A 12,589-nucleotide genomic window follows, 5' to 3' on the forward strand; every position below is an offset into this window, starting at 1 on the left:
TTTTTCTACCATGTCCGAGAAGATTGATAGCATGCATCTCTGAAAGGTAGCTGGGACATTACACAGTCCGAATGGCATTCTCTTGTAAGCAAAGACTCCAAAAGGGCAAGTAAAGGAGGTCTTCTCTTGATCCATGGGGTCAACTACGATTTGGTTATATCCAGAGTATCCGTCAAGGAAACAGTAATAAGCATGGCCAGCCAGCCTTTCCAGCATCTGGTCAATGAAAGGAAGGGGGGAAATGGTCCTTTCGTGTGGCATCATTCAGCCTCCTATAGTCAATGCACATCCTCCATCCAGTCACTGTTCTTGTTGGAATAAGCTCATTCTTCTCATTGACAATGACAGTCATCCCACCTTTCTTGGGTACTACTTGAACTGGGCTAACCCATGGACTGTCAGAGATGGGGTAAATAATCCCAACTTTACATAGCTTCAGTACTTCTTTTTGGACCACCTCTTTCATTGTGGGATTCAATCTTCTCTGAGGTTGTACTACTGGTTTAGAATTTTCCTCCAAGAGTATTTTGTGCATGCATATGGCAGGGCTTATGCCTTTCAAGTCATCAATGGTCCACCCCAGCGCCTCTTTATGAGCTCTCAAAACTACAAGTAGCTTTTCTTCTTCCTCAGCACTCAATGTAGAATTGATGATCACTGGGAAACTGTCCTTTTCACCAAGAAATGCATATTTAAGATGAGGAGGTAGTGGTTTCAACTCTTGTTGTGGTGCTTCTTCTTTCTTAGCTTCACTTGGTTCCTCTGGTGTCTTGTCCTTGGATGTCCTGGACTTCCTCCTGTTTCACTTGATGGTTTATTTCAAGTACTTCTTCAACTAAAGAATCCACCACATTAATCCTCATGCAACTCTCTTTCTCAACGGGGTGTTGCATTGCCTTGAAGACATTTATGGTCATTTGCTCATCATGTACCCTGAAGATCATCTCTCCCTTTTCCACATCAATGATTGTTCTAGCTATAGCCAAAAAGGGTCTACCAAGGATAACTGAGTTGCTCCCCTCTTCGTCCATATCTAGGACCACAAAATCAGCTGGGAATATAAAGTTCCCCACTTTCACCAAGAGATTCTCAACTACACCATTCGGTATTTTGATAGATCTGTCAGCAAGTTGGAGTGACATCCTTGTGGGTTTCAACTCTTCTATCATCATTTTCTTCATCATGGTAAGGGGCATTAAGTTAATGCTTGCTCCCAGGTCACAGAGTGATTTGTCAATGGCTATACTCCCAATTGTGCATGGTATGAGGAAGCTGCCTGGATCCTTGAGTTTTGGTGGCAGTCCCCTTTGAATAATGGCACTACACTCTTGAGTGAGGATCACTGTTTCTTTCTCTTGCCAACTTCTCTTCTTGGTGATTAATTCTTTAAAAAACTTTGCATATAGTGGCATTTGTTCCAAGGCCTCCGCCAATGGGATGTTGATTTCAAGTTTCTTAAAGATTTCCAAGAACCTTGGGAATTATTGATCTTTCGTTCCTTTGTGTATCCTGGTTGGATATGGAAGCTTGGGTACATAGACTTTCACTCCTTCATTCTTGTTCTCCTGTTGTGGCTTCACACTCTCCTTGTTATTGGGGTGGTTGTCTGGAGTGGGTGTCTTGCTTTGTGGCTTTTCATCTTCCTTGCCTTCTTGAGGTGTTGCTATCTTGTCTTCATCTTGCTTGCTTGATGTGCCTTGCTCTTTGAGTTTTATTGCTTCCTTGTTAGGACTTTCTCCAATTACTTTGCCACTTCTCAACTGAAGAGCTTTGCATTCTTCTCTTGGGTTGGGCACTGTGTCACTTGGGAGGATATTGGTTGGCCGTTCAGCTTGTTTAGCCAATTGCCCCACTTGCCGTTCAAGGCTCTTCATGGTAGCTTCATTTCTCTCTTGCACTTTGATCAAGCTTTGAGTGGACTGAGCAATTGCTTGTAGGGCTGCCTCAAGACTTGAGAGTCTACTTTCATGATGGTCAATTGGTGGTATGATGGGGGTGGAATGTGGTTGTTGGAAGTTGTTTGTAGGGGTAGTGTGGTAGTTTTGGGGATTAGATGTTGGTGCGGGAATGTTATTTTGATGAGTTTGTGGATTGTGGTGAGGTGGTTGATATGTGTTTTGTGGTTTCTTGTATTGGTTAGCATTGTTGGATGAGTGGTTTTGGTTGTGTGTGTTGCGAGAATGGTTGGAGTTGTTATTCTTCTGCCACTGGTTTTGATTATCACCCCATCTCAGGTTGGGGTGGTTCCTCCAGGATGAGTTGTATGTGTCACCATGAAAGTCGTTTTGAAATGAACTTGAGGTGTTTTGCATGTATTGAACTTGTTCTTGTTGTTGCTCAACATTGCCTGCTTCATTTTGACCCCATTCAATTGAAGCCTGATTTGTTGTACTCACTGAAGCTAGTTGAAGTCCATCTATTCTCTTAGCCATCATTTCCATTTGTTGCTGGATTTGTTGGTGCATCAACTTGTTCTGTGCCAAGATAGTATCCACTCCTTCTAGTTCCAACACACCTTTCTTTTGAACGGGTTGACGTTGTCTCTGATGAGCAAAGAAGTATTGGTTATTTGTCACCATGTCTATGAGATTCTGAGCTTCTTCGGCTGTATTCATCAATTGTAGCGAGCCTCCTGCAGAGTAATCCAAGGATTCTTGAGATTTTTCAGTCAACCCTTCATAGAAATTTTGAAGTTTATCCCATTCACTGAACATCTCAGGGAGACATTTTCTAATCAAGGTTTTGTATCTTTCCCATGCTTCATACAATGCTTCCCCATCCATTTGAGTGAACGTTTGTACCTCTGTTTTCAACCTGATGATCCTCTGAGGCGGATAGAATTTGGATAGGAATTTATTCACCAAATCATCCCAAGTGTTGATACTTTCTTTGGAAAATGTCTCTAGCCATTGAAATGTCTTATCCCTCAAAGAAAATGGGAATAATAGCAGCTTGTAAACATCTGGATGCACACCATTTGTCTTGACAGTTTCACAAATTCTTAGGAAGACAGATAGGTGTTGATTTGGGTCCTCAAGGGGGCCTCCTCCATAAGAGAAATTGTTCTGCACAAGGGTGATGAGTTGAGGTTTCAATTCAAAATTGTTTGCATGAACATTGGGGGCAAGTATACTGCTCCCACAGTGTCTTGGATTTAGGAGAGTGTAAGAAGCTAGAACTCTCCTTTGAGGTGGGTTGTTATTGTTGTTGGCTACTCCTTCTGGTGGATTTGGTGGATTTGTTAAGTGTTCCTCCATATCTTGGAATTCTTCTTCAGACTCCTCTTCTCCAACAATGTATTTCCCTCTTTCAGCTCTTCTTAATCTTCTGAGGGTTCTTTCGTCTTGTTCACAAAAAGTGGGTATAGTTCTTCTTGTACCTGACATGCAACCAAAGCATAAGAATCACACAACACCAGAAAGGCAATAACACTTCAATCCATGGCTGAAGTGAAATGTTAGTTGGTTTAAGCAAAAATTCAAACAGTTAGTGTGTTAGTTAAAAGTTAAAGGACACAAAAAAAATAAAGAATTTCTAGATCTAGATCTTCACTTCACTTAATCATTGTCAATCTAAACAATCCCTGGCAACGGTGCCAAAAACTTGATACGTAAAAATTTTATTTCACGTAATTACCGGCAAGTATACCGGGTCGTATCAAGTAATAAAACTCACTAAGAGTGAGGTCGATCCCACGGAGATTGATAGATTAAGCAACTTTAGTTAAATGGTAGATTTAGTCAAGCAAACATGGTTTTGATTTCATGAGATTTGTGATTTTTGAACATAATTGCAAAAATTTAAATGGCAAGGAAGTAAAGAACTAGAAGAGAGAAAGAAGATGAAAGTAAATAACTGAAACTTAAAATGCAAGAAACTTAAATGACATTAAAGATAAATTGCAAGAAAGTAAAGATTGCAGAATTCTAAAGAGCATATGAGTAAATAGCAAGAAATATAGAAACAGAATGTAAATGACAAGAATAATGAATTGCAAGAATGTAGAAGGGAATTGGGTAATGGTTATTCAAACAACTAAAGAGTAAAAGAAATGAGAATTGATGATGGAGAGGATCATTAGGGATCGGAGATGCAAATTTTAGTGAATTGATGTTGATCAATTCCTTCTCAATCATGGGTATAGATCCATGGCAAATTGTGGGTAATTGAGTCCCAATATCTTGGTAACTCAATTTCTCTCAACACAACCAATTGCCACTCTCGTGATCTAATTGTTCATGAGAAGAGATGAAGTTCAATTCCTAATCCAAGCCACATAACTTCCAGAATCTCAACCAAGGGAGGTTACATCTCACATACCAACCAAAGTGTATTGATCAAGGAAATCATGAAAGGATGAACTCTAAACTAAATTATGTAGCTCTTTTCTCAAATTCACCACACAATTCATATAGATTAATCCCTCTCTCGATGGTGATTGAACCTATGAGGAACAAGAGTTTCCTTTTAGATGAACCACTTGAATTGAGAAGGAAAAGAAAAGTTATCAACTCATTCAAATGAGCAGAGCTCTTCCCCCTAATGAAAGTGGGGTTTAGTGAATCATAGCTCCAATTTCAACAACAATTGCAAAGATGAAAATTAAACTAAGTGTAGAGAAGAATGAAGAAAAATGGAGAAGAAGTTCTTGAAAACTAAAATTCAAAGTTGCCAAAAGAAAACAAAATAGAATATGGTTGAGAAGCAGTGAAAACCAAAAAAAAAAACTCTAAGTGTAAAAGTCTAAAAACAAGTTCCAAAGCAAAAAAAATTCCTCTAAGTATCAAACTCTTCTCTATTTATACTACTCCTAAAACTTTTTCAGAGATCTTTAATTTGGGCTGGCAATGTGGGCTTTCTATTTGTTGTATTCCTGGCTCAATGGAAGAAGTGTTGCCAAACAGGGAAGAGGAGTTCATTCATCATGCTTCTGGCCAATGGCTTGGCGTTTTTGCCAATAACGCTAGCCTTAATGCACGTTGGCGACGTGCATAGTGTTTTCCTGGGAGTGAGCTTTGATACTTGGGCGTTGTTAGCCCAAGTTGTTGCTAACAACTTGCTTTTCTTCTTCTTGACTCTACTTTTATGCTTAATATTGCCCAGAATTTGAGTGTCAATCCTCTGCTTCAATATAAACTATCATACATCATTGGAATGCTCAGAGTGTCTTCTTTCTAATGCACTTGGAATCATCTCAATTGAATTTTTCTAGCTCAAGTTATGCTTCCTCAAAGAAGGTAAGGTCAGGCTGCCAAGTTTGTTGAAGTTGTTGCTGAACACGCCCCTCTCTTCCCAAGTTGGCAACATGCCAAGCCTCCCAAGGCTGAGTCATGGGGCTGGCGTTGTCCTCAAACATGCCCCCTTGTTGGCACGTTAGCAACGTGCTCGTTGCTTCCCTCCAGGGCTGCTTTCTAGCCTTCAACTTTGCTTGTCACGTTGCCTTGGAACACACCTATAGGGCTTGGCGTTGGCAACGTGCTCGAGTGAAGGAGGGTTGCTCTCCAAACTTGTTTGATGCGTTGCTTTGGATAACTCCTATGCACTTCAGCGTTGGCAACGTTGGCTTCCTTTCCTGGACAGCCTCCTTGCTTGGCGTTGTCACAAAACACTCCAACTCTTCCTGGAGTTGGCAACGTGCTCGAGCCTTCCTCAAGGCTCCATGCTTGCTGCTTGGTGTTGTCATTGAACACGCCTATGTTTCCTGGCGTTGGCAACGTGCTTGAGTTGGAGAGGTATCATCCATGTTGCCTTGAGTTATTGCCAAATACGCCAATGAAGGCGGGCGTTGGCAACGTGCTCGATGGGTGGAGATCTAATGCTTGCTGCGTTGCCTTGGAACACGTCTCTTATTCCTGGCATTGGCAACGCCAGCTTCTCCCCTTCCTGGGCCAAGTCTTGACGTTGTCTTCAAACACACTAGTGAAGCAGCACGTTGGCAACGTGCTCTCCAGGATTGCCTCCTTCCAAGCTCTCCTCCCTGGCATTGCCTCTGAACACTCTAGTGAAGCAGCACGTTGGCAACGTGCTCGAGCTTCTTTGGCTGGACAAAATCTTTAGCTCAGCGTTGTCTTGAAGAACGCCTATACACTCCCACGTTGGCAATGCCCTCGAGCTCCCTCCTGGCCCAATTTCTTGCTTGCCTGCGTTACCATCAAACACTCACCCTTTCTCCAAGTTGGCAATGCCCAAATGTGTTCTCCAGGGCTGCCTTGCATTGTTGGGCGTTGTTGATGGACACTCTAGCTGAAGTGCAAGTTGGCAACGTGCAACTCCTCTATATTCATTCCCCAGGGCTGCCTGGCGTTGCCTAGGAGCACGCCCTTGTTCCTGGCGTTGGCAACGCCGAACTCCTCTTCTTCTTGCCTAGTTTACTTCTTGGCGTTGTTGCCAAGCACTCCAATGTAACTCCAAGTTAGCAACGTGCATGTTTCTCTTCTTGAATGAATTGTTAGCCACTTGCTTGCTTCATTCTTGCTTCAATGCCTTCTTATTGCATCACCTATCATAAACAAGGAAACTTGCTTCAAAGTCTCACCAATGCATGCAATCAATGGAATCAACTTCATGAGATTTATTTATTTATGCATTCATTGACTCATTTGCATGAAATTAGCCACAATTAACATGGTCCTTGGTATTCTTAAGCATGAAAATAAAACTCATAAAAATACTTGTTTAATTCAAAGAAAATGAGTGAAACTAAGCTAAAACTAACTAAACAGACTAGCTAATATAGCAAATATGCAAGTGCATCAGCGGGATTAGTAGCTTTTTGCCTCTTGAGTAGTTTTGGCATCGCACTTTATCCATTGAAGTTCAGAATGATTGGCATCTATAGGAACTCAGAATTCAGATAGTGTTATTGATTCTCCAAGTACAGTATGTTGATTCTTGAACACAGCTACTTTATGAGTCTTGGCCGTGGCCCTAAGCACTTTGTTTTCCAGTATTACCACCGGATACATAAATGCCACAGACACATAACTGGGTGAACCTTTTCAGATTGTGACTCAGCTTTGCTAAAGTTCCCAATTAGAGGTGTCCAGGGTTCTTAAGCACACTCTTTTTTTGCTTTGGACCTCGACTTTAACTACTCAGTCTCAAGTTTTCACTTGACACCTTCACGCCACAAGCACATGGTTAGGGACAGCTTGGTTTAGCCGCTTAGGCCAGGATTTTATTCCTCTAGGCCCTCCTATCCACTGATGCTCAAAGCCTTGGATCCTTTTTATTACTCTTGCCTTTTGGTTTTAAGGGCTATTGGCTTTTTTCTCTTGCCTTTTGGTTTAAAGAACTTTTGGCTTTTTCTGCTTGCTTTTTTCTTTTTCTTTCTCTTTTTTTTCGCTATTTTTTTTCATTTTTTTTCTGCAAGCTATTGTATTCACTGCTTTTTCTTTCTTCAAGAATCATTTTTATGATTTTTCAGATTATCAAATAACATTTCTCATTTTCATCATTCTTTCAAGAGCCAACATATTTAACATTCATAAACCACAATATCAAAAGACATATGCACTGTTCAAGCGTTCATTCAGAAAACAAAAAGTATTGTCACCACATCAAAATAATTAAACTAGTTTCAAGGATGAATTCGAAACCATGTATTTCTTGTTCTTTTATTTTTAGAACATTTTTTCATTTAAGAGAGGTGATGGATTCATATTCATAACTTTAAGGCATAGACACTTAGACACTAGTGATCATGTAGTAAAGACACAAACATAATTAAACATGAAGCATGGAAACCGAAAACAGAAAATAAATAGACAAGGAGATTAAGGAATGAGTCCACCTTAGTGAGGGTGGCGTCTTCCTTTTCTTGAAGAACCAATGGTGCTTTTGAGCTCCTCTATGTCTCTTCCTTGTCTTTGTTGCTCCTCCCTTATAGCTCTTTGATCTTCTCTAATTTCATGGAGGATGATGGAATATTCTTGGTGCTCCATCCTTAGTTGTCCCATGTTGGAGCTTAATTCTCCTAGGGAAGTGTTGATTTGCTCCCAATAGTTTTGTGGAGGAAAATGCATCCCCTGAGGCATCTCAGGGATTTTATGGTGGGAAATTTCCTCATGCTCTTGCTGAGGTCCATGATCTCTTGTTTGCTCGATCCTTTTCTTAGTGATGGGCTTGTCCTCTTCAATGAGGATGTCTCCCTCTATGTCAATTCCAGCCGAATTGCAGATGTGGCATATGAGTTGAGGAAAGGCTAACCTTGCCCAAGTGGAGGACTTGTCAGCAACCTTGTAAAGTTCTTGAGGTATAATCTCATGAACTTCCACCTCCTCTCCAATCATGATACTATGGATCATAATGGCTCGGTCTATAGTAACTTCAGACCGGTTACTAGTAGGAATGATTGAGCGTTGAATGAACTCTAGCCATCCCCTAGCCGCTGGTTTGAGGTCATGCCTTCTTAATTGAACCGGCTTGCCTCTTGAGTCAATTTTCCATTGAGCTCCTTTCTCACATATGTCTATGAGGACTTGGTCCAACCTTTGATCAAAGTTGACCCTTCTTGTGTAGGGGCATGCGTTCTCTTCCATCATTGGCAAGTTGAACGCCAGCCTTACATTTTCTGGACTGAAATCTAAGTATTTTCCCCAAACCATAGTTAGCCAATGCTTTGGATTCGGGTTCACACTTTGATCATGGTTCCTAGTGATCCATGCGTTTGCATAGAACTCTTGAACCATTAGGATCCCGACTTGTTGAATGGGGTTGGTGAGAACTACCCAACCTCTTCTTTGGATCTCAAGTCGGATCTCTGGATACTCATTCTTTTTGAGCTTGAAAGGAACCTCAGGGATCACTTTCTTCTTGGCCACAACTTCATAGAAGTGGTCTTGATGGACCTTTGAGATGAATCCCTCCATCTCCCATGACTCAGAGGTGGAAGCAATTGCCTTTCCTTTCCTCTTTCTAGAGGTTTCTCTGGCCTTAGGTGCCATAAATGGTTATGAAAAAACAAAAAACTATGCTTTTACCACATCAAACTTAAAATATTTGCTCGTTCCCGAGAAAAAGAAGAAAGAAAGTAGTAGAAGAAGAAGAAAATAGAGGAGATGGGGGAAGAAGATGTATTCGGACAAGGAGAAGAAGAGAGGGTTGTGTTGTGTGAAAATGAAGAAGGAGTGAGGGGTTTATATAGGAGTGAGGAAGGTGTAGGGTTCGGCCATTGGGGTTGGGTTTGGGAGGGAAATTAGTTTGAATTTTGAAGGTAGGTGGGGTTTATAGGGAAGAGAGGATGGATGTGAGTGGTGAAGAGGTGATGGAAAAGAGTAATTGAGGTGATTGGTGAAGGATAATTGGGGAAGAGAGTTATGAAAAGGTGTGAAGAGGAGAGAAGAAAATGTGGGGATCCTGTGGGTCCACAGATCAAGTGGGGTCAAGGACTTAACATTCCTGCTCCAATTAGGCGTGTAAAACGCTCTTGCTGTGCAATCCTGGCGTTTAACGCTAGACTGCTACCTGTTTCTGGCGTTAAACGCCCAAATGTAGCCTGTTTCTGGCATTTAACGCCAGGCAGATGCTTGTTTCTGGCGTTAAATGCCATCTTGGTGCCTGTTTCTGGCGTTAAACGCCAGACTGCTCTCATCCAGGGTGTGCTGTTTTCAATGTTGTTTTTCATTCTATTTTTTATTTTTCAGTAGTTTTTGTGACTTCACATGATCATCAACCTAATAAAACACGAAATAACAAAAAGAAAATAAAATAGATATAATTAAATAACATTGGGTTACCTCCCAAAAAGCGCTTCTTTAATGTCAATAGCTTGACAGTGAGCTCTCATGGAGCCTCACAGATGTTCAGAGCATTGTTGGGACATCCCAACACCAAACTTAGAGTTTGATTGTGGGGGTTCAACACCAAACTTAGGGTTTGGTTGTGGCCTCCCAACACCAAACTTAGAGTTTGACTGTGGAGGCTTTGGTTGACTCTGCAGTGAGAGAAGCTTTTCATGCTTTCTCTCCATGGTTACAGAAGGAGATCCTTGAGTTTTAAACACAAGGTTGTCCTCATTCAGTTGAAGGACCAACTCTCCTCTGTCCACATCAATCACAACTCTTGCTGTGGCTAGGAAGGGTCTTCCAAGGATGATGGATTCATCCTCTTCCTTCCCAGTGTCTAGGATTATGAAATCAGCAGGGATGTAAAGGCCTTCAACCTTTACTAACACGTCCTCTACTTGTCCATAAGCCTGTATTCTTGAGTTGTCTGCCATATCTAATGAGATTCTAGCAGCTTGCACCTCAAAGATCCCTAGTTTCTCCATTACAGAGAGTGGCATTAAGTTTATTCCTGACCCCAGGTCACACAGAGCCTTCTCAAAGGTCATGGTGCCTATGGTACAGGGTATTAAGAATTTGCCTGGATCCTGTTTCTTTTGAGGTAATTTCTGCCTATCCAACGCATTTAGTTCATTGGTGAGCAAGGGAGGTTCATCTTCTCAAGTCTCATTACCAAATAATTTGGCATTCAACTTCATGATTGCACCAAGGTATTTAGCAACTTGCTCTTCAGTAATGTCTTCGTTCTCTTCAGAAGAAGAATACTCATCAGAGCTCATGAAGGGCAGAAGGAGGTTCAATGGAATCTCTATGGTCTCTAGATGAGCCTCAGGTTCCTTTGGTTCCTCAAAAGGAAACTCCTTATTGGTCACTGAATGTCCCAGGAGGTCTTCCTCACTAGGATTCACGTCCTCCTCCTCCCTTGTAGGTTCGGCCATGATGGATAAGTCAATGGCCTTGTACTCTCTCTTTGGACTTTCTTCTGTATTGCTTGGGAGAGTACTAGGAGGAGTTTCAGTGACCCTTTTACTCAGCTGGCCCACTTGTGCCTCCAAATTCCTAATGGAGGACCTTGTTTCATTCATGAAACTCACAGTGGGCTTAGATAGATCAGAGACTATATTTGCTAAGCTAGATGGATTCTGCTCAGAATTCTCTGTCTGTTGCTGAGTGGATGATGGAAAAGGTTTGCTATTGCTAAACCTGTTTCTTCCACCATTATTAAAGCCTTGTTGAGGCTTTTGTTGATCCTTCCATGAGAAATTTGGATGATTTCTCTATGAGGGATTATAGGTGTTTCCATAGGGTTCACCCATGTAATTCACCTCTGCTATTGCAGGGTTCTCAGGATCATAAGCTTCTTCTTCAGAAGATGCCTCTTTAGTACTGTTGGATGATTCCTTCAATCCATTCAGACTCTGAGAGATCATATTATCTTGCTGAGTTAATATTTTATTCTGAGCCAATATGACATTCAGAGTATCAATTTCCAAGGTTCTGAGAACCGAACCGGTCATCGAACCGCTTTAGTTACTGGTTCACTGGTTCATAGGTTCAACCGGTTTGACCGTGATTAAACCGAAAAAATCGTTTTATAATAAAATAATAAATAAAATATAAATAAAAACATTAAAACATAATTATAGTCTAATATAAACCTTAAAATATAATCCAAATTAAAAATACTACATAAACTAGGATGTTATGATCTCATCCAATTACAATAATAGTTCTTGGTTGATACTCTCATCCATACCTAAACATTACCAGTAATCCAATAATAGTTTTTGCCAATTACAATATCACAACAACCCACTCCAACCCAATAATCTCAAGATCATAGCAAACAACATCCAAAATTATTCAAAATTATTCACAATTACTCAACAAACAACAAAATTCAGTAGTTCACACTTCACAGCTTAACTAACAATAATTATTCAACAAAGTTCACAGTTCAGTTCAGTAACTTCAGTTGAATCAGTTCACACTTCACAGTTCACACTTCACAGAGAAATAAAAAATCAATAAATCACATAGTTAATAAAAAAAATTACCTAGAGCTAAAAGCTAGAAGCATCAAACAATTATTCAATAAATCAGTAAATCAGAGACTTCACAGAGCTAGAAGCTTCAGTAAATCAGTAAATCAGTTCACAGTTCAATGACTTCAGAAGTTCACACTTCACAACTTAACTAACAATAATTATTCACAATTATTCAACAAAGTTCACACTTCACAGAGCAATAAAAAATCAGTAAATCACATAGTTAATAAAAAAATTACCTAGAACTAGAAGCTAGAAGAATCAAACAATTATTCAATAAATCAGTAAAACAGTTCACACTTCAGTGACTTCAGTAGTTCATACTTTACAGCTTAACTAACAATAATTATTCACAATTATTCAACAAAGTTCACAGTTCAATTCAGTAACTTCAGTTGAATCAGTTCACACTTCACAGTTCACACTTCATAGAGCAATAAAAAATCAGTAAATCACATAGTTAACAAAAAAATTACCCAAAACTAGAAGCTAGAAGAATCAAACAATTATTCAATAAATCCATAAACCAGTTCACACTTCAGTGACTTCAGTAGTTCACACTTCACAGCTTAACTAACAATAATTATTCACAATTATTCAACAAACTTCACAGTTCAGTTCAGTAACTTCAGTTGAATCAATTCACACTTCACAGTTCACACTTCATAGAGCAATAAACAATTAGTAAATCACATAGTTAATAAAAAAAATTACCTAGAACTAGAAGCTAAAAGAATCAAACAATTATTCAATAAA

The 12,589-nt window shown here is 40.1% G+C and overlaps 1 protein-coding gene across 1 annotated transcript; it reads right to left on the reverse strand.

Moving 5' to 3' along the window:
- Positions 1-749: 749 nt before the first annotated feature.
- LOC107611167 (uncharacterized) lies at positions 750-1,874 on the reverse strand. The gene is made up of 2 exons (XM_016313122.2): positions 1,536-1,874; positions 750-1,454 (listed from the first exon to the last, which is right to left on the reverse strand). Exons 1-2 carry the CDS (start codon positions 1,872-1,874, stop codon positions 750-752), a joined length of 1,044 nt encoding a protein of 347 aa, XP_016168608.2.
- Positions 1,875-12,589: the final 10,715 nt, after the last annotated feature.

Source organism: Arachis ipaensis, chromosome B8 (assembly GCF_059453495.1).
Source record: "Arachis ipaensis isolate K30076 ecotype BB chromosome B8, ASM5945349v1, whole genome shotgun sequence".
Lineage (NCBI taxonomy): Eukaryota > Viridiplantae > Streptophyta > Magnoliopsida > Fabales > Fabaceae > Arachis > Arachis ipaensis.